The sequence below is a fragment of the Oryctolagus cuniculus genome, chromosome 17, assembly GCF_051225735.1.
Source record: "Oryctolagus cuniculus isolate XC-2025 breed Fujian yellow rabbit chromosome 17, ASM5122573v1, whole genome shotgun sequence".
Classification (NCBI taxonomy): Eukaryota; Metazoa; Chordata; class Mammalia; order Lagomorpha; family Leporidae; genus Oryctolagus; species Oryctolagus cuniculus.
The window spans coordinates 64,905,638-64,926,777 of record NC_142883.1 but is presented as its reverse complement, the minus strand read 5'-3'; the positions used below and the strand labels follow the sequence as shown (position 1 = coordinate 64,926,777).

The window sequence follows — 21,140 nt, the reverse complement described above, 5'->3', positions numbered from 1 at the left end:
GGGCGTGTGCGGGTGGGGCCTATGCAGGTGGGGAGGCCTATGCAGGTGTGTGGGGCGTAGGGGCGTGTCCATATGGGCATGTGCAGGTGTGGGGGGCGTGTCTGTGTGGGCGTGTGCTGGTGGGGGGCCTATACAGTGTGAGGGGGCGTGCAGCTGAGGCCTTGTGCAGGTGTGGGGGCGTGTGCATGTGTGGGCACGTGTGCGGGTGTAGGGGCGTGTCCATGTGGGCGTGTGCAGCTGGGGGCGTGTGCAGCTGTGAGGGTAGCTGAGGGTGTTGTGCAGCTGGGGGTATGGGGGGGCGCACATCTGGCGGGACATGTGCAGATGGGGGGTTATGTGAAGCTGGGAGTGCACTTGGGGGCTTGTGCCGCTGGGTGTGTGTGAAGCCGGGGTGTGCAGCTGGGGGGAGGGTGTGAGGTGGCCCAGGGCCGAGGTGCCCTAGCCGGCGACCAAGAGTCAGCAGAGCAGAGCAGACCTCGTTTTGCAGAAGGCGGGCGCTCCTGGCTGTCGGAACTCCCCTGATTTTGCACCGCAGCTGCCTGGCGGTGCCGCTCCGAGTGCAAGTCCTGTTAAATGCCTAGTGCTGCTGTCCTTAGCTGTTTAAAAGTCAGAGAGAATTCTTCCATCTGCTGGATCACTCCTCAGTTGGCCACAACGGCCGGAGCTGCGCTGATCCAAAACCAGGAGCCAGGAGCCTCTTCCGGGTCTCCCACGCAGGTGCAGGGGCCCAAGCGCTTGGGCCATCTTCCACTGCTTTCCCAGGCCATAGCAGAGAGCTGGATCGGAAGTGGAGCAGCCAGGACTTGAACCAGCGCCCATATGGGACCTCGGCACTGCAGGCGGCGGCTTTACCCACTATGCCACAACGCCGGCCGCATACAGCCTTTGACCTCAGGTTGCAAGAGAGATAGACATTGAATTGATAATTAATCAAGGGCAACTAATGGGCTGGCACTGTGGCTCAGGTTAAGCCACCGCTTGCAATGCTGGTGCCCGTATCAGAGTGCTGGTTAGAGTCGTGGGTGCTGTGTTCCTGCCGGTCCAGCTCCCTGCGATGCACCAGAGACAGCTTGGGTGGCAGCTGACCGCCACGCGGGAGATCCGGATGGAGCTCCTGGCTCTGGCCTGGCATAGCCTCAGCCGTTGAGACCAAGGAGTGAACCAGCGAATGGACGATCTCTGTCTCTCCCTCTTTCTCTGTCACTACTTCTTTCAAAGGCGTAAATCTTGAAAAAAAAAAAAAAAAAAAAAAAAATTAGTTCTGATTGTGCTATGTGCTGTGCAGGACGGTAGAGGGCGCTGTGGGAGTAGAAAACAGGTTCACTCGCGGCGGCGGGGGCGGGGGGGGGGATGAAGGAGGGGCTTTGCTGAGAAAATCACACTTGAGTTGGAGTTAAATTGGGCAGAGAGTTACCAGGGCGGGACCGGGCGCGTTTGCAGCTAGGAGGAAAGGGTGTGAGGTCAGAGGCCGTGTGTAGGCGGGGATCTTGTCCCGAGACCAGTACTGCTCCCAGGTCTTGGTATTTCCTTTTGAAAACATCCCGTTTGCCCTATTTACAGCCCCCCACCCCCCAATATGGGATGCCAACATTGCAAGACGGCAGGCAGAGGCTTAACCTTCTACCACAGAGCGCCGGCCCCCTAACGATTTATTTATTTGAAAGGCACAGCGACAAAAAGAGAAAGAGATCTTCCATCCGCCAGCTTGCTCCCCAGATGGCTGACATGGCCAGGTCTGGGCCAGCCTGAAGCCAGGAGCCTGGAACTCCATCCAAGTCTCCCATGGATGGGGTGGTGGCAGCCGGAGCAGGGAGCTGGAACTTAAACTGGCGTCCTGATTCGGGTGCTGGTATCTCAAGCCACGGCTTAACCCACTGCGCCATATTGCCTGCCACCCTGAAATTTCTTTTACATGTATATATATTTTTTTTTCAGAGAAATGTTACCAATAATGTTACTTAAAACTTGTGGGTTTCTAACCAAAATTTTGGTCCCTGGTGGTTAGCGCGGACAGAACCTGTCTTGTGAGTGAGGTCACTGACATCCTTTCTGGCTGCTACCCAGTTACACCCGAGAGCCCGTCTTTGGCAGGTGGGGCTATCTTGATGTTCTGGAGGGGCGTATGTGTTGGGGTGAGTGTGGAGGCTCCCTGCTGTGCAAGGTTCCCCATCCATAGCGGGAGCCGATGGAGCCTCGCCACCCATCAGCTGACTGGGACGGCCTCAGCCCTTTGTTCCACGCAGTAGGGCCGCTCTTTGTGCTAGGAACACTACCTTTGGAAGGCGGAATGTGTTTTTCCAGGTTTAGTGAGCAGCCCCTGGGGGTGGGTAAGTTGGAGGCCGTATTAGGAAACAGCTGCTGTTTCCCGGTTCTCGGAGACGGGGCAGGCGTTAGCTGAACCGCATCGGGGGTGCCCGGCTGCGTGGGGGCTGTGGCTGCCCCCGAGGTTTGGGACAGTGGAAGAGCCCTTCCTGAGGTAGGCCCCAGCTGGTGGACTGTTGCGGTTCTAGTTGGTTCGTTTTGTCTCTGGTGCTTATTTGATGTGCTTCAGAACGAAGCTTGTGGGCTTTGGATTCGGACTCGCTGGGTCCGGCTGTCTCCTCGGTCGCCGGCTCTGAGCTCAGGCACTGTCCTCGCTTCTTCGGTGGATGGAAATAGCTCTCGTTCCTGCCTCAGACGATTGCTATGAGGATGGAATGAGATCATGGGTGTGCAGGATGTAGTGCAGTGTCTGGTACATTGCAAGGACTAAAAAAAAAAAGTATTTGTTATTAATATTTTCCTCTCCACCATAGCCATACATGGTCACAGGCTAAAACTTACTTTCTAAAGGATGATGTGGCCATGTGTAACGTTGTCCCCTGTCCTGGAAACAGCCACAGAAGAGGAAAGATTAATGATGTCAGAAATGAAAAGGTACTTGTGGTCTGAGGACTTGTGCGTCCTGTCACAGTCCGAGAGGAGTGAAGGATTGTAGCCTCGGGCCTCCCAGCATCCCGTAATACGAAGTTCGCCTCCTAAGGAGTGTGGCCCCTGTCTGTCTGCCTGTCAGTTGCCAGGTTACAAATTATAGCAGTCAGATAGCTTCATACTCGGCACTGTGTGCACCTGCCCGGGCCCGCCCAGCGGCTCGCGCAGAAGAGCTGTGATCTTGCTGCCGCCGACCCCCGGGATTGCGCACAGGAAGCAGAGGTGGATCAGGGAGCTCTTGGAGATCACCCAGGGCAGGCCGAGTGCCCTCAGTCGCTGGCAGACAGTTCTGGGCTTTCTCTCGGTCGCTCTCGACCTTGGCGGGTGGAGACACTCCCACCCAGAGGTGCCAGCCGACCCCGTTCGACCTGTGGCGCTTCACGGTGTGTGAGGACCTGCTCCGTCTGCCTCCTGTCCCGTAACTGTCGTGGGGAGAGTGTGGATCGTGTCCCTGTTCCCTAGGTGGGCAGGCTGGGGTCCAGCGAGGGTAAGTTCAGGGTCAAGCAGAGGAAGTAAGAGGTGGCAGCGTTGTGACCCTCTGGTGACTGGCGTTTCGTTTGCAGTGCTGGGCTGCCTCAGTGTGATGAATGCACGTTAATAATCGCCCAGGTTCAGTGAGTGGCCCAGGCGGCCATGCTCACTGTGTGCATTGCAGAAAGATTTCCTAACAAACACAGGTGTACAAACGGGCATCTGGGGTTTGTAATTGCCTGAACTAATTTCCATAATTTTGCATATACTTGCATTTTAGCAGAGACATTGGTGTTTTTTTTTACTTTTTTTTTTTTTTTTTTTTGACAGGCAGAGTGGACAGTGAGAGAGAGAGAGAGAGAAAGGTCTTCCTTTGCCGTTGGTTCACCCTCCAATGGCCGCTGCTGCAGCCGGCGCACCGCACTGATCCGATGGCAGGAGCCAGGATCCAGGTGCTTTTCCTGGTCTCCCATGGGGTGCAGGGCCCAAGCACTTGGGCCATCCTCCACTGCACTCCCTGGCCACAGCAGAGAGCTGGCCTGGAAGAGGGGCAACCGGGACAGAATCCGGCGCCCCAGCCGGGACTAGAACCCGGTGTGCCGGCGCTGCAAGGTGGAGGATTAGCCTATTGAGCCACGGCGCCAGCTGACATTGGTGTTTTTAATCAGATATTTTTAAAATCAGTTGTGTGTATTTTTTTTTAAAGATTGATTTATTTAAAAGGCAGAGTTGCAGAGAGAAAAATCTTCCATCCCCTGGTTCACTCCCCAAATGGCCGCAATGACCAGGGCTGAGCCAGACCGGAGCCAAGAGCTTCTTCTGCGTCTCCCATGGGGTGCAGGGGCCCAAGCACTTGGGCCATCCTCCACTGCTTTCCCAGGCCGTAGCAGAGAGCTGGATCAAAAGTGGAGCAGCCAGGACTTGAACCGGCACTCATATGTGTTGTTAGCACTGCAGGCATCGGCTTTACCTACTGTGCCACAGCACTGGCCTCCATTAATCATCTGTCAAAAGAATCTATACTGAGGAAGGTTGGAGAGTCCCACCATTGTAATAGATTTTTAAAAAAAAAATTAAACATTTACATTTAAAAAAAATTTTATTTGAAAGTCAGAATTACAGAGAGGCAGAGAGAGAGAGAGAGAGAGAGAGCTCCCATCTGTTGGTTCACTCCCACAATGGCTGGAACTATGATCCAAAGCCGGGAGCCAGAAGCTTCTTCTGGATCTCCCATGTGGGTGCAGGGCCCCAAGGACTTGGGCCATCTTCTTCTGCTTTCCCAGGCCACAGCAGAGAGCTGGATCAGAAGAGGAGCAGCCGAGACTGAAACCAGCACCCGTATGGGATGCCAGCACTGCAGGTGACAGCTTTACCCGCTACGCCACAGCACCGGCCCCAACATTTACATTTTAAAATGATGGTACAGTGACTTCCCATAAAATGTGACTAAAAGAAAGCATGCAAGTGCAGCATTATTGCAGGTGAACGCGGGTCACATCTCTTAGTGTGCTGCCTGAGTAAAAGCTTCTCAGTAGTGAAGCGGGTGAAAGGCCGCAGTCTCTCCCGCCCGTCGGCGGGTGAGGGAGGGCTGGTAGGAAGCACCTTGAAACTGGTTGATTTGGTTGCCCGTGGGTTCCGGCCACGGCGAGGGCGATGAGCGTGCACCTTTTCCTGGTTCCTTCTCTTCGCCGTCTCTCGTGCTCTCTGCCACCCTCTGGGTGTAGCTCTGCAAGTCACCCTTGTTTGTCTGGGCCCTGTAAAGCAGGGCAGGTGTGACAGAGTTCGCAGATGAGAACTTGCCCGGAGCCCCTCACCCAGCCAGCTGCTGCCCGCGGGTGTTTGGACCGAGGCCCGCGGGTTCCCAGACAGTTTTCCATACCAGTAACTGTTTGAAATCAGCACTTCTGCCCCCTGATTGATTGATTTATAGATCTTAGTGGAAAAGTGGCTGCTGGCAACTTGATCGTAGGCCAGAGCAGCTGTGAACTTAAAGGGAAACTGTTTAGTGGAACAAGAACTGACTTGTGAGAGGCAGAAGTCGGACCCTGGCAGGGCTGGAAAGATGGTGGCACCTAATGCCAGGCTGGGTGCTGGACACAGGAAATGGGGCTCCTGACAGCAGCAGGTTCTGCCTTGTTTCCCTCTCATTAGCTTGAATAGAAGGTTATTGCCTTTCCCCACCAATGTTTTTTATTTAACTTGGCAAAGATAACACTTTATAAGGTATCTCTCTCTCTTTTTTTTTTAAGATTTATTTATTTATTTGAAAGGCAGAGTTATACAGAGAGAGGAGGAGAGGCAGAGAGAGAGAGGGCTTCCATCTGCTGGTTCACTCCCCAAATGGCCAGAGGTGAGCCAGTCCGAGGCCAGGAGCCTCTTCCAGGTCTCCTGTGAGGGTGCAGGGGCCCAAGCACTTGGGCCATCTTCCACTGCTTTCCTAGGCCATAGCACAGAGCTGGCTTGGAAGTGGAGCAGCCGGGACTCGAACCACCGCCCATGTGAGATGCCGGCACTGCAGGCTAGGAGTTTTAACCCACTGAGCTATAGTGCCAACCCCTAAGATACCTCTTCTTGAAAGTTCCTAACTGACAGGCAGTATTTGGTGATGAACATGCAGATAAGAGTTTTTGAGGGGAATAATTTCTTTTTTAGGATTTATTTATTTGAAGGGCAGAGCAACAGCAGGGGGATGGGGCACAGGCAAGCAAGGAAGGGAGAGGCAGGGAGAGATCTCTCATCTTCTAGGTCCCTCCCCAATTGGTCGAAGACAGGAGCCAGGAGCCAGGACCTTCCTCCTGGTTTCCCACATGGGCGGCAGGGGCTCCGATACTTGAGCCATCAACCGCTGCTTTCCCAGGCACTGTAACAAGAAACTGAATCAGAAGACAGCAGCCAGGACTGGAGCTGGCGCTCTGATAGGGGATGCCAGTGTCCCCCGAGAGACAGAATTTCTGAGATTGGGTGTTTGTGCCTGTTATCAGTAACATCTCGCAGTACATCATTATGTGTAGTCCTTGGGACAGGAGCAAGACTTCTTGTGATGGTGGCGAGAGGAGACAGATCTCAAATACCAGCTGTACACAGAGCAAAGGTGTCTAAACGGCTGTTGCAGGGTTTCGGAAATTGACCAAAGGCTTCCAACAAATGAAGAAGCATTGTTCAAGAAAACCAGTCATTGCTCTTCGGACAAGAGTGATGGGAGTCCACCGTGAAACCAGTAGTCTCACCGTGAGAGGAGGCTGGCGCTGTCTGGAACAGAGGAAAACCCAGAGCAGTCCAAACCCTGCCAGCCCCTTTCTCAGGAAGCAGCCTGGGGGCACGTGAGTGGGGGAGGCAGCGGTTCTGCTCTGAGGTTGTAGCCCTCGTTGGGCAAGCAGTGGACCAGTAAAGCAGCCGGAAACTGGACAGGAAGTCTTGTGAGAGGCTGTAGACAGGGTTGAGAAACTCCCCCTGGATCCCAGGTGACTGCAGTACAACGTGGGTCAGCAGAGGAGACCGGGAGGGCCTGAGCTTGTCAGGCGGCTGTGTGCACCTGCAGAGGAGGTGGCAGAGGGCCTGGTGGGAACTCAACGCCCAGGGGACTTGGAAGTCGTCTGCCCCTGGAACACACCTCCCATCCCACAGGAAGCCCTGCTCAGCTGTGTCTGAGGGCAGACTCTGCCCGGTGATTGACCACTAAGCTGTACAGATGTCGAGGCTACCCCTAGTAGAACACCAAGCATACAAATAAAAGCAGGAACAAGAACGGAGATGTGTCAGTGACTGCCCTGCAGGTGGCAGTGAGTCAAAGTTCATAGCTTTGGTACCAGAAGGCTACTAAACAAATAAACCACTAACCAAACCAGTCTTCAGACAGTCAGAAGCTAGATGCGTCCAGTTTTCAACAACAACAAAAATTACTGAGTGTCTAATTAGCAACAAAAAGCTGTAAGGTGTGTAAAGAGTGAGGAAAGCCTGTGGCCAGGAGGTAATGGCTGGTCACAGGGCACCCCCTGCCCCAGTGGTGGCCCGGATGCTGCCCGTAAGAAGACCTCCACACAGCTGTTGTGAATGTCTGAAGGACTTGAGGAAGTGGGGACCCCAGGTAGAATGTGGGGGCACTTCAGAAAGATCACAGATGATGGAATTAAAAGATAAATGGAGCCGGCACTGTGGCGCAGTGGGTTAAAGCCCTGGCCTGCAGCACTGGCATCCCATCTGGTCGCCAGTTCGAGTCCTGGCTGCTCCACTTCTGATCCAGCTCTCTGCTGTGGCCTGGGAAAGCAGTAGAAGATGGCCCAAGTCCTTGGGCCCCTGCACCTGCACGGGAGACTCAGAGGAAGCTCCTGGCTCCTGGCTTCAGATCAGCGCAGCTCCGGCCGTTGTGGCCATCTGAGGAGTGAACCAGCATACAGAAGACCCCACCCTCCGCCCCGTCTCTTTCTGCCTCTGCCTCTCTGTAACTCTGCCTTTCAAATAAATAAATAATTTTTTAAAAAAAAGATAAGCTTATTTTGTTGCAAATAAAATGGAAGTCTGTGTATGTGGGAATGATTGTTTTGTGATGACTAACTCCTCTCATAGACGGCAGTGGCAGGACTTCTAGTTTCTGGGCTGGCACATAAGGGCCTTAGAAGTTGGCCGCTTTTTTTTTTTTTTTAATCACTTTATCCTAAGAACACGTGAAAAGGTGAACAGCAGGGACATGAATTTACAGGGTGAGCCCCTGCCCCTCAAATTACAGACAGACGGGTGAGTATACAGAATCACACCGACTGCAGCAAGCACACCCATAAGCGGGGTGGCATTTGGTGTAGGAGTTAAGGCACTGCTTGGGGGGCCGGTGCTGTGGCGTAGCGGGTAAAGCTGCCACCTGCAGTGCCGGCATCCCATGGGCGCCAGTTCGAGTCCTGGCTGTTCCACTTCCGATCCAGCTCTCTGCTATGGCCTGGGAAAGCAGCGGAAGACGGCCCAAGTGCTTGGGCCCCTGCACCCAGGTGGGAGACCCAGAAGCTCCTGGCTCCTGATCAGCTCAGCTATGGCCACTGCAGCCATTTGGAGGGTGAACCAGCAGATGGAAGACCTCTCCCCTCTCCCTCTCCCTCCCTCCCTCTCTCTGCCGCTCAAATAAATAAATCTAAAAAACAAAACAAAACAAAACAAAAAAAACAACCAACAACCTATAGACAGAAAGTTCTGTGAGAACCAGCAAGGTGGCAGGGAAACCTGACCTGTACTTGACAGGCTGCTGGAGACACAGGACGCACCTGAGGTTTTAAACCTCCGTGGACCGGGTCACAGGGAGCCCCTGTGCCTTTGGGAATTTTGTCTCCACTATCATGAGCTTCTCACAGTGAATACTGAAGAAGAATCCTCCCGCGCCTCCCGCAGGGGGGAGGCAACTCGCCAGTCTGAAACACAGCAGGGCATCCCGCTCAGGGGTGCAGGGCCTGCCCTCGGGAGAAGCAGCGTCACTTCATTCTGAGAAAGCTTGTCCCCACCCCCGGCTGGCTCATGCTCGCCTCCCTCCCACGGAGCCCCTCCTGGCCTTCCTGTCCCACCTGGGGGAGGAAGCTGAGAGGCACTAGTGAAGTGCATACCCCAGGAGCTGTGGAACGCCTCCCGCTTGCCCTGCACCCCTAAAGCCTCGCTTAAGGAATGCGGTCCTTTGCACAGTGCGTCAGCCCCCCCCCCCAAAAAAAAAAAAAAAAACTTAAAAGGCCCATGGAAACAGAGCACCAAGTTCAAAGAGACTAAACAGGCTCCAGACCCAGAGTCTGATGTGGTGGCAATGTGGGGGTTATCAGACCAGGAATGCTTCTAAGACTATAATTAGTCTGCTGAGGGTTCCTCTGTAAGACGTAGACAACACGCAGGAACAGAGGGGTACTGTGAGCAGAGACGGGACATCTAAGCGAGAATGAAAAAGTCGCTAGAGCCCGAGAAACCCTGCGGCCGAAATGAGGAATGGCCCCCGAGGGACTAATTAGAGGACTGGATATGGCTAGAGAAGGAGTCTCTGAGCTTTGAGAACAGGACAGTAGGACCTTCTGAAACTGCGAAAGCAAAGAGGAAAAAAAGGGGTGGGGGAGAAACCAAACCGGAACAGTGAGGTGACTGTGAAGATGTGTGCACAAGGGGAGTTTCAGGAGGAGGAAGAAAGGCCCGGAGATATCGGGGGCAGGCGTGATCGGGGTTTCCCTCAGATCCACCTCAGACGGCAAACTACAGCTCCAGGAGGCTGGGGACACCCGGCAGCACGTCTCAGGCTGCCTGTGCTGAGACAGAATATTGAGGCCAGCACTGGCGAAGTGGGTAAAGCTGCTGCCTGCAGTGCCGGCGTCCCATACGGGCACCGGTTCAAGTCCCGGCTGCTCCTCTTCCGATCCCGCTCTCTGCCATGACCTAGGAAAACATAGAAGATGGTCCATGGGCTTAGGCCCCTGCACCCGCGTGGGAGACCTGGAAGAGGCTCCTGGCTCCTGGCTTCGGATTGGCCCAGCTCTGGCCGTTGCGGCCATTTGGGGGGTGAACCAGGGGATGGAAGGCCATCTCTCTCTCTCTCTCTCTGTCTCTCCCTCTCACTGTCTGTAACTCTAACTCTAACTCTAAAATAAATTTAAAAAATCTTTAAAAAAATAAAGAAAATCGTAGGGTGGGTGATTCATAAAGAACAGAAAATTATTTCATAGTTTGGAAGGTTGGCAATGCAGGACCAGTACCCTAGCCGGGTCTGGTGGGGGCCTCCTACCTGGTGTCACCCGTGTCTGCTCACAGGACAGAAGGGGGGGAAGGGGACCAAGCCTGCCGCCAGGGTGCTGGACCCCCTTCCCGAGGGCGCTTCGTTACTCAGCCACCTCCCAGAGGCTTTGCTTGTGCTGCTGTTGCTTTGAGGATAAAATTGTGCTGTGAATTTCGGAGGGGACTCAAAGACAAGCTGCCTGTAGGCTAACACATTGAAACTTCAGAAAATCAAAGATAAAGAAAAAAAAAAAGACGGTGAAAGAAGCTAGAGGGAAGGATCCGATGCTCACCTGACGTCTGCTGACGTGTGACTTCTCTGCCACCCTGCAAGCAAGGGCGGGGAGCGGGCAGTGGGAGATAACCCCCGGCCAGGAGCCTGTGCCTGCAGAATTAGCCAGAGCCGAGACCCAGGGGAATCCGTGGCCAGCAGACCTGCCTTGCAGGAGAGGTTGACGGAAGTTTTCAGACAGGGAGAGCGATGCAAGTTAGAAACTTGTCTGAAGAGGAGCATTGGAGAAGAGTGAGTGAACGCGAAAGAGAAGCTCTTGTTCACGGCTAAACCATTACAGCCGGCTGGAGCAGCAGCAGGGTATCTGACTGTGAGCGCTCGGGGGCCATCAGCCAGCTGTGCGTCAAAAGTAGCAAAAATGGCTTTTGTACTGAAATGCGCAGCCTTTTTTTTTTTTTTTACCATTATCTCCTGATCAACATGGGGTAGCCATGATTTGTGTGTTAGCAGATGTTGTAAGTAACCTACAGGTAATTTAAAGTATGTTGAGGGGGGCTGGCGCTATGGTGTAGCGGGTAAAGCTGCCGCCTGCAGTGCCAGCATCCCGTATTGGCGCTGGTTCAAGTCCCGGCTGCTCCACTTCTGATCCAGCTCTCTGCTGTGGCCTGGGAAAGCAACAGAAGATGGCCCAAGTCCTTGGGCCCCTGCACCTGCATGGGAGACCTAGAGGAAGCTCCTGGCTCCTGGCTTCGGATTGGTGCAGCTCCGGCTGTTGTGGCCATCTCGGGAGTGAACCAGCGGATGAGGGGTGTGTGTCTGTATGTGTCTGCCTTTCAAATAAGTAAAAAAAAAAAAAAAAGAAGACAATTTAAAGTGTATTACTGTTTAACACCTCCCACCCCAGTGAAATGCCTCCAGACCGTTTTGTGAGGCGTGTGGGGGACAGAAGAGCCACCAGTGCACAGGGCCGTGGGGGTCCAAGTCCTCAGGAAGGGGAAGGGATGGAGGTTGAAGATGGCGCAAATGGGTTCAAAAAAGGCATTGTGCAGAGCGGTGTGGAGGTGGGAGCCAGGCTGTCCCAGGCACCTGGGCTCCCTTTGGTGACCTGGTATGGGGGGGAGGGGCTTGAAGATTGTGTGCAGCGGCTTCCGGCAGGTGAGGGCGCTGAGGTTGAACACTGGGGTAGGGGTGTGGAGGGCCTTGGTGAGGGAGGCTGGCACCGGCCTGGTCCCTGCGGGTGGTGGCCGGCGGGTCACCCCGGGATCGGCCCAGGGTCTCGTGTCCTCTGTAGGCAACTGCAGAGGTCCTGGGGACATCACGATGTGGCAGCCCCCATGAGGTTGTCCTCAGAGGACGTGAGAGCCCAGCTCCGGCACCCGCTTTAGGGCTGGGTGGCTCTGCATTTAAATAGTGCTTCTGATGCAGGTAGGACTGGCTCTGATCCCAGCTGGCTCCTGGAGTGCATGAGGAAGTGAGGCCTGGCAAAGTGCAGCCCCCTCAGGCCCAGTGAGGGGCACAGAGACCCCGCCCCCAGCTGCCCCGAGAGATGCGGCTGTGGCTCCAAGGTGCTGGGTTTGCTCCTCGGGGCCTGCTAGCTGGAGGATTTATTAGCCGACGTTGTCGTACAAGGGATGCGTGTGACAGGGCTGATTATATTTACTTTTGCAGCCTCATTTGAGGAAAGCAGACATGAGACGTGCATTGCAGACATGCTCAGAGGTGCGCAGAAGTGCAGCAGTGGGCCAGCCCCCTGGAGTCAGGACACTTGGTCTTACACTTCCTGGCCCACATCCTTGACCTTGAATGTGTCTGCCTTCACCTTGTCCTGTGGCCAAGCTTAGTATGCTCGTTGTGACCCTGAGCTAGCTCTGGTCCATAGCTGGATGTATTTGCCTTTGTAATTTAAACGTAGCGTGGAAAGGTGGTCCCTACACCATTACCTGCATTGCCAAGGACTGTAATGGATAGTAAAGATTTTTTGAACTTCAGGCATTTTTTTTTTTCCTTTTTAGTACTTTGGAGTTAGCCAAATAGATTTTCTTTCCTTTTTTTTTTTTTTTTTTGTTTGTTTTTAAGCCTGAAAAAACCCTATGAGAGAAATAAAGGGAGAGAAATGTATCTGTGTGGAACAGTGGGAAATGTGCTAGCAGTGGATGAGATAGATTGTTTACCGTGGCCTGTCCTGAGGTGACACGGGAGGCCTGGTGACAGGCAGTGATAGTGCTGGCTGGGCTATTTTTGGGTGAAAGGACAGCCGTTGGCGGTGGTGCAGCCTCTCGGGTTTCTGTGCATTTCTTCCCCCGTCCGTCTTGCCGCCCTCTGGCCCCGTCTGCCTGGGCTTGCAGTGTGGAGGTCGGTGCCCTGGCAAGGTTCACGTGGACTCGGAAAACCCTCCCTCCCTCTCTCCCTCCCTTTCTCTCTCTCTCTCTCTCTCTCTCTCTCTCTCTCTCTCTCAGAAGCTGCTTCAGAGAGTAGAGCATTTCCTAGTTAAATTTCATAATAACGTTTTTCAGTTCTATAAATAACTCAGATTCCGGGCAAGCCGCCGGCCTGGATAAGTTACAGTAAGGCAGATTGTCCGAGAGACCCAGGGGTCAGAGGCGGGGCTGCTCTCCAAGTCCACCAGGAGGCCCGGGGCCCAGCATGTGTTGGGATTCAGGCTAATCTGATTCCAGCCCTGATTCTCCACATCTAACCCTTTGTAAATGACATGTCTTTGGGGCCGCCGTTGTGGCGTAGTAGGGCTTAGGCTCTACCTGCGGTGCCCAAATCCCATAAGGGTGCCGATTTGAGTCCTGGCTGCTCCACTTCTTATCCAGCTCTCTGCTGTGGCCTGGGAAAGCAGTAGAAGATGGCCCAAGTCCTTGGGCCCCTCCCCTGTGGGAGACCTGGAGGAAGCTCCTGGCTCTTGGCTTCAAATCGGCTCTAGCTGTAGCGGCCATCTGGGGAGTGAACCAGCACATGGAAGACCTCTCTCTCTCTCTGCCTCTCCCTCGCTCTGTCTGTAACTCTGCCTCTCAAATAAATAAATAAAAATCTTAAAAAAAAAAAAAATGACATGCCTTTATCCCGGTTGCTTTTACTGGTGTCTGCAATTGTTGGCCAGAAAGGAGCTGTGGCCGGGTGTGGTTCATATGGTGACTGGCCCAGGGCCAGAGCGTCCACTTGCTCCTCAGGCTTCGTCCTGGGGCTCTTGCGCATTACCAAGTAGAAGTAGTACAGCTGTGGTCTGAGGGCTGCCTCAGTTAATCTCCACAATTTGGCCTCACTCGGGAAGGCGTGGAAGGTGCTGGAGGCAGAGGGTGCAAGGCCAGACGCCCTTCTCAGAGGGCTGTGCGGATGTGGGGGGAGGCAGCTGCGCGGGCTTCACTGGGGCTCTGTGTGGAGGCACGCAGGCTGCCCCTCCCTGGCAGTGGGGCGTCAGGGCTGCCACAGGACACCCCGGGCGGGGATGCAGGTTGAGTAGGAGCTGAGGGGCGTGTGGCAGAGGCAAGAGCCTCCCGTTGCCATTCACCCCTGGAAGAATGTCTTCTGTCACAAAGGCCCCGAAAGTGCTGATTCACGATTTCTTGAGCACCTTTGGTACCATTGAACATACAGGCCCAGTCTGAACATCGAGTTCAGTGCGAGAGACGTGGCTTTGGTACAGTGTCAGGACTTGGGGGGCGCTACCCCTTGCCTGTCAGTCAGTCCCCTGTGTGTGGACCACCTTGCTGTATTTCAGTGAGAAAAGCACATTAGAAACCAAAATTGGGTCTTTATTTGTTTATTTGAAAGAGTGGCAGAGACAGAGAGGCCTTCCAGCTGCTGGTTCACTGCCCGAATGCGCACAACCACCAGCACTGGGCCAGGCAGAAGCCGGGAGCCACCGGCTCCACAGGGATCTCCCGCGTGGCCGGCAGGGGCCCTGGCAGTTGAGCGGCCATCCCTTTCTGCTTCCCAGGCACATGAGCAGGAAGCTGAACTGGAAGCACAGAGTAGCCGCGGCTTGAACCAGTATGGGATGCAGGTATCCCAAGCACCGGCTTAACCTGCTGCACCGCAAGGCCCACTCCTGAAATCGGCTTTTGTTGGGACCGGTGTTGTGGTGCAGCGAGTTAAGCCACCACTTGCAACACCAGCGTCCGCTGTGAGTGCTGGTTTGAGTCCCGGCTGCGCTACTTCTGATCCAGCTCCCTGCTAGTGTACGCGTGGGAAAGCAGCAGAAGGTGGCCCAAGGGCTTGGGCCCCTGCCACCCATGTGAGAGGTCCTGGTGGTGTTCCCAGGCCCCTGGCTTCGGCCTGGCCCAGCCCAGGCACTTGGGGAGCTGCAGGCATTTGGAGAGTGAGCTGGTGGATAGAAGATCTCTGTCTCTCTCTGTCTCTTTCTCTCTCTCTCTCTCTGCCTTTCAAAGAAACACTTTTTTTTTTTAATGGCTTTTGCTGTTTCGTTCCTGCTCTAAACCTCCCTGAGCTGGCTCGCCGTGAGGAAATCCCATGGAGCATTGGTTCTCTGCCCTGCCGTAGTCTGTGGGCGCCGTGACCCCAGAGCCCGGGTCCCGCTCCCTGCCAAGGCGCTGGCTGAGAGGTAAAGGAGGCTGTGTGGCCGAGAAGGCCCGAGGCTGACTGTGCACTGCCACTGCAGGTGTCCCCTCAGGCCTGCCTGCTCCCGCCACTGTCTCGTCTCTGTGAAGACAGTCACTTCCTTCCTGTTTGGTTCTCTGCAGCCCAGAGCCTGGGACAGATTGCACGCAGTAGGCGCTCAGTAAATCCTCACAGCCAGCATAGCGGGTGCTGTGCTCTTTTGTCCTTGAGTGTCTGGGAGCGAGGCCTGCACATGGTTCCCGCCGCATACTCTGGCTTAGGGTCTGTTGGCTCCTTTCACACACATTAGGTTCTCGCCTTCATCTTTGCAATGACACTTCTCCACCTTGTTGCTGCAGAGGCAGAGAGAGAGAGAGGGAGAGACACTTCCCAAATGTTGCAACGGCTGGAGCTGGGCCAATCCGAAGTCAGGAGCCGGGAGCTTCCTCCAGGTCTCCCATGTGGGTGCAGGGGCCCAAGGATGTGGGCCATCTTCTACTGCCTTCCCAGGCCATAGCAGAGAGCTGGATGGGAAGTGGAGCAGCCAGGACCCGAAGTGGCGCCCATATGGGATGCCGGCACTGCAGGCAGCGGCTTTTGTTGCTACGCCACAGCGCTAGCCCTGAGGAACACTTTTTGAACTATGAGCCTATTCAGAATACAATTTAGGAAGCTGACTCTGGGGCTGAAAATACTTTAAAAACTGTTTGAGGGGGGGCCGGGGGAGCAGGCATTGTTGCACAGCAGATGAAGGCCCACATCCCATGTAGGAGTGCCTGGATCTTTGGCTCCAGCTTCCTGCTGGTGTGCACCCCGGGAGGCTGCAGGTGATGGCTCCCTACGGTGCGCCCCTGCCACTCATGTAGGTTGTAGGGGAGCAGGATGGAGCTCCAGGCTCCTGGCTTCAGCCGGGCCCAGCCCTGGCCGCTGCATTCAGGGAGTGAGCCACAGGTGGGAGATCTTGCCCACTGTTTCTCTGCCTTTTCAAATAATAAAACTTACAGGGGGGATTATTTATGGTTTTAGAATTTTTTAAAAAAGATTTATTTATTTATTTGAAAGAGTTACAGAGAGAGAGGAGAGGCAGAGAGACAGAGGTCTTCCATCCGATGGTTCACTCTCCAGATGGCCGCAATGGCCAGAGCTGGGCTGATTTGAAGCCAGGAGCCAGGAGCCAGGAGCCAGGAGCCAGGAGCTGCTTCCGGGTCTCCCATGTGGGTGCAGGGGCCCAAGGACTTGGGCCATCTTCCACTGCTTTCCCAGGCCATAGCAGAGAGCTGGACAGGAAGAGGAGCAGCCGGGACTTGAACCGGTGCCCATATGGGATGCTGGCACTTCAGGCCAGGGCATTAACCCACTGTGCCACAGCACCGGCCCCTATGGTCTTAGATTTACATGGAGGTGACAGTTGCACAGCCCTCTTTGTACTAAAACGCCCTCAGTTGTATACTTTATTTTTTTTTTTTATTGGACAGGTAGAGTTATAGACAGAGAGAGAGAGAGAGAGAGAAAGGTCTTCCTTCCGTTGGTTCACTCCCCAAATGGATGCTACGGCCGGCGCTGCGCCGATCCGAAGCCAGGAGCCAGGTGCTTCCTCCTGGTCTCCCATGCGGGTGCAGGGCCCAAGGACTTGGGCCATCCTCCACTGCCTTCCCGGGCCACAGCAGAGAGCTGGACTGGAAGAGGAACAACCAGGACTAGAACCTGGCACCCATATGGGATGCCGGCGCCGCAGGCGGAGGACTAACCAAGTTAGCCATGGCGCCGGCCCCAAGTTGTACATTTTATTTTATTTATTTTTTTTTGTTTTGTTTTGTTTTTTTTTTTTTTTGACAGGCAGAGTGGACAGTGAGAGAGAGAGACAGAGAGAAAGGTCTTCCTTTTGCCGTTGGTTCACCCTCCAATGGCCGCCGCGGCCGGCGCGCTGCGGCCGGCGCACCGCGCTGATCCGATGGCAGGAGCCAGGAGCCAGGTGCTTTTCCTGGTCTCCCATGGGGTGCAGGGCCCAAGCACCTGGGCCATCCTCCACTGCACTCCCTGGCCACAGCAGAGGGCTGGCCTGGAAGAGGGGCAACCGGGACAGAATCCGGCGCCCCGACCGGGACTAGAACCCGGTGTGCCGGCGCCGCTAGGCGGAGGATTAGCCTAGTGAGCCGCGGCGCCGGCCCCAAGTTGTACATTTTAAATTGTTAATGGTTGATGTTATGGTACGTGAATTTTACCTCAATTAAAAAAAAAAGTATTTCTGAGGCCACAGTACAGGACTTAGGCTTAAGTTTCAAAGATTACCAAGAGGGAAGAAGGATGGGAATATCCTTAGGTTCTTAGAACTGTAGCTACAAAACATATCAAATCTGTTGAAAACTGATTAAAAATTAAAAAAAAAAACAAAAAACTAGTAGTTGAGTGGAGGAGCTGGCAACCTAGGACCCGAAGTGACCCACAGCTGTGGGTGCAAAGTTATAAGCATGGTCCTCTTACGGCACACACTTATTCAGACTTTATTTATTTACTGATTGATTTATTTGAAAGGCAGAGAGAAAGAGAGCGAGCGAGCTTCCATGCGCTGGATCCGGAACTTAATCCAGGTCTCCCACGTGGGTAGCAGCGGCCCAAGTCCTTGACTCGCCCCTGCGCGCATACAGACCGTATTGAATGTGAAGAGCCCTATTACTCCTGTGTTTGCAGCTTTGGGTGCACCGTTTGCCGGGAGGGGGATGGCCCCGGCCAGCCAGCTCGGGAGCCAGCAGCACGTTTGCGTCTCCTCATGGGGATGAGCGTCGCCATCTCGGTCAGAGGACACCTTGTCGCGGGGCCCGTGTCCCACACCTGTCCACGCCGGGGACACTGAAACCAGCTCCCTAGAGCTGACTTGCGTCTGCAACTTGTCCACTGTCCACCCGGGGGGCTGGGCCTCTTGCAGACACTCGGTTCACTTTATTTATTTTATTTTTGACAGGCAGAGTGGACAGTGAGAGAGAGAGACAGAGAGAAAGGTCTTCCTTTTTGCCGTTGGTTCACCCTCCAATGGCCGCTGCGGCCGGCGCATCGCGCTGATCCAAAGCCAGGAGCCAGGTGCTTCTCCTGGTCTCCCATGGGGTGCAGGGCCCAAGTACTTGGGCCATCCTCCACTGCACTCCTGGGCCATAGCAGAGAGCTGGCCTGGAAGAGGGGCAACCAGGACAGAATCCGGCGCCCCGACTAGGACTAGAACCCAGTGTGCCGGCGCCGCAAGGCGGAGGATTAGCCTAGTGAGCCACGGCGCCAGCCTTTGGTTCACTTTAAAGGCACACTAGAGGGGGCGCCGGATTCTGTCCCGGTTGCCCCTCTTCCAGGCCAGCTCTCTGCTGTGGCCCGGGAGTGCAGTGGAGGATGGCCCAAGTGCTTGGGCCCTGCACCCCATGGGAGACCAGGAGAAGCACCTGGCTCCTGGCTTTGGATCAGCGCGATGCACCGGTCACAGCGCACCAGCTGTGGCGGCCATTGGAGGGTGAACCAACGGCAAAAGGAAGACCTTTCTCTCTGTCTCTCTCTCTCTCACTATCCACTCTGCCTGTCAAAAAAAAAAAAAAAAAAAAAAAAAAAAAAAAAAAAAAGGGCACACTAGAAACCAACAGCGTTTCTCTGCCGAGCATCTCGGTAGCCACGGCGGGTGCGTGTGCATCCTGTCTCGTGGCCACCCGACTCCTGGGAGCTGCACCACAGGGGCCGGGCTGGCCGCTGGCACCTCCCCTGGCCGCGCTGGCCAGGTTGCTGTGAAGCTGTGCTCAGCGTCTTACTGGAGAGCAGAGTCCCCTGCCACAGGCTCCTTTTCCCAGCACTGAACGCACCGGGGACAGCCTGAAGTACTCCCAGCCTGCCATCTGCCTCCACCAGTGCCAGCCCGCACTGCTTTAAACCCAGGGCCTCCGGGCTCGCATCCCAAAATACACCCCATGGGCCGCTCGGCCGGGGCTTGTCCCAGCATTCCAGGGAGGGCCTGCTGACTCGAAGGTATCCTCTGGCTTCTGGCCTCAGCCGCTCTGCCCGAGGCCCAGGACCTGCCACGGGCACCGTAGCCGCCACCTGAGGTAGGATATTGTTCTTTCTTTCCAGTCAAAGGCAGCTTCTCAGACACTTGAAATAAAATGAAGCAGCTTTATTCTGCTTTTACTTTGTGGAGATAGGGACTTTTTTCAGATGTGGGTCCCGAGCATGGCCCGTGGCTGTGTCACCTTAAATAGACCAGCTGATCAGAGCTGGTGGTCACTTAGGAAACGCAGGGCTCTGCGGACGTGTGTGGGAACAGCGCCCTGTGTGCTCCCGGGGTCCCGAGCGGGCTCCCTCTCTGCCCTCTGCCCTTCGGCCTGCTCTCCTGGAACATGGCAAACCGTACCTCAACTAATCCTTCTGACAGGCCTCCGTTCATTCTTTCTTGAGCTTCAGAGGGTTTTCAGATTCTCCCCTTTGATTCCCAGATACAGGTGTCCCGTTTCCATGCATGCTTTCTGGGTGGACACCAACAACCTGTTTTCCTGGACAAGTCATGTTTGTTTGTTTGTTTGTCTGGCTGGCTGGAGCCAAGAAGGGAGTCTTGGGAACAGAATCCATCTGTGGGACGCAGTGCAGGGCCCAAATGCCCAAGTACAAAGGGTGGGATGCCTGGCAGAAAGGGAGGCGTTCCTGGCCAGAGCAGCTTTCTCATTTCTGGTTTGAAAGTCCTTTAAAAGCACCCCCGGGGAGCAGCTGAACTCCAGGGAAACCTCACGACCCCAACTTCCCCAGTTCTACTGGACGGGGCCTCTCCCCCGCTCTGCGCGCCTAGCCCAGGTGAGAGTGCCCTGACCTGGTGGCACACGGAGGATAGGGGCAGGTGGGCGTGGCTCATCCGCCCACACCCCCGTGGTTGATGGCTTTGCATACGCCTCAGTTGTGGGTGCTGCATCCTTCTGATGACCACTGCATGACGGCTTCTGTTGTGGGGGTGTCTCCTCCCTTCTTTTCTGGCCCCGCCCTCTCCCTCTGTGTCCCTGTCCTGCTTCCTGCCAGGGCTCACAGGGGTGCTGGACAGACTGTCCCTTCTACTGGAAAGGAAACTGTGAGCGAGTTGCATTGTTCCCTAGCCCCTTTTTAATACGATCAGTCCTGCCTTCCCAGGCCGTAATCTGGCCGTATGTGTGAGAGGAGCAGTTACGAAGCATTCGGTGTCAAAGCCTCAATGTATAAGCTTGTTAGAGTGAGCCCGCGTCACGTACTTCCCTGAGAAAGCAGCTCCCCCTGCGTCACGGGGCGATCTGCCTCCTGGTCTGCAAGTGTGGCAGCTGGGACGCGGTTCCCTCCTGCTGAGGCAAGACGGCCACAGCTGCCACAGCAAGGTGGCTCCCTCCCATCGAGGTCCTGGCTGCCCAGGACAACAGGAAGGAGTTGGCACAGCTCTTGCTGGTAGCCTCGCTCCCCAAGGGCCCATCGCTGTGACCAGGTGCACCGGGGAAGCTGTGGTGACCCTGAACCTGATTTTCAGCCAAGTGGCCGGCCGTGCAGTCTGCCTTCCACCACCCTCCTGCCCCAGCCCGGGAGAGTCAGTGCCGACTCCTGGTCTCCTGTGCCTCCCGGTGCTGTCCCGGCTTGCCACACTGAATGCACCTGTGCGCTCTCCCCACAGACAGTGGCCGTGGGCGAGGATGGAGCCTGTCCACCCGGCGCCACGTTTGCCCCCAGGGCCGGGAGACCCAGGCTGGCCCGCGCTGTTGAGTCAGGCGCTCACGGAATCCCACACGTGTCCCAGACGGTGTGTAGCTCTCTCTTTTTCTTCATGTCCCGGCTGGCTGGCTTGAGTTCTGATTCGGTTGCATGAAATTGCGGTGTGAGGGGGAAGCTTCGCCAGTCTTCCGCTGGGGCCCTTCCTCAGGGGGAGCCCTGCCCGGCCAGTCCGTGTTCACACTGCTCCTCCCCGGTGCACAGCAGGTGCCTGTGTGCTCACTGTCTGCTGTGCTGGCCTTGACACGAAACTTGCGGTCGCAACACGGGATCGTGGCTGCCTCTGGGGACATCATTAAGTCAAAGGGCTTGCGGAGGCCTCACGGACAAACTGCACTGAACTCCGTGTTTAATGAGTGTCCTTCCTTTGCCAAGAAAACCCCAGTACTCATGAACCAGGGGCTCTGTCAGGCCGCCTTGGAAATCTAGTGGTTGGGAAATGCATTCT

General features: G+C 55.3%; 1 protein-coding gene across 8 annotated transcripts in view; it reads left to right on the top strand.

The window, feature by feature from the left end:
* DHRS7B (dehydrogenase/reductase 7B) overlaps positions 1–21,140 on the top strand; it is a 42,933-nt gene that overhangs the window by 3,077 nt on the left and 18,716 nt on the right. Inside the window, exons 1-2 of one of the 8 annotated variants that reach the window (XM_051839776.3) lie at positions 18,712–19,026; positions 20,598–20,723. The exons of 3 other annotated variants lie outside the window; for them this stretch is intronic. In XM_051839776.3, the coding sequence (XP_051695736.1) occupies positions 20,617–20,723 (107 nt within the window). In that variant the 5' untranslated portion in view covers positions 18,712–19,026; positions 20,598–20,616. Of the gene's footprint in view, positions 1–18,679; positions 19,027–20,597; positions 20,724–21,140 lie in introns of those variants that run through there. 4 more of the 8 variants (XM_051839778.3, XM_089317096.1, XM_089317095.1 and 1 more) reach the window with 4 other exon arrangements.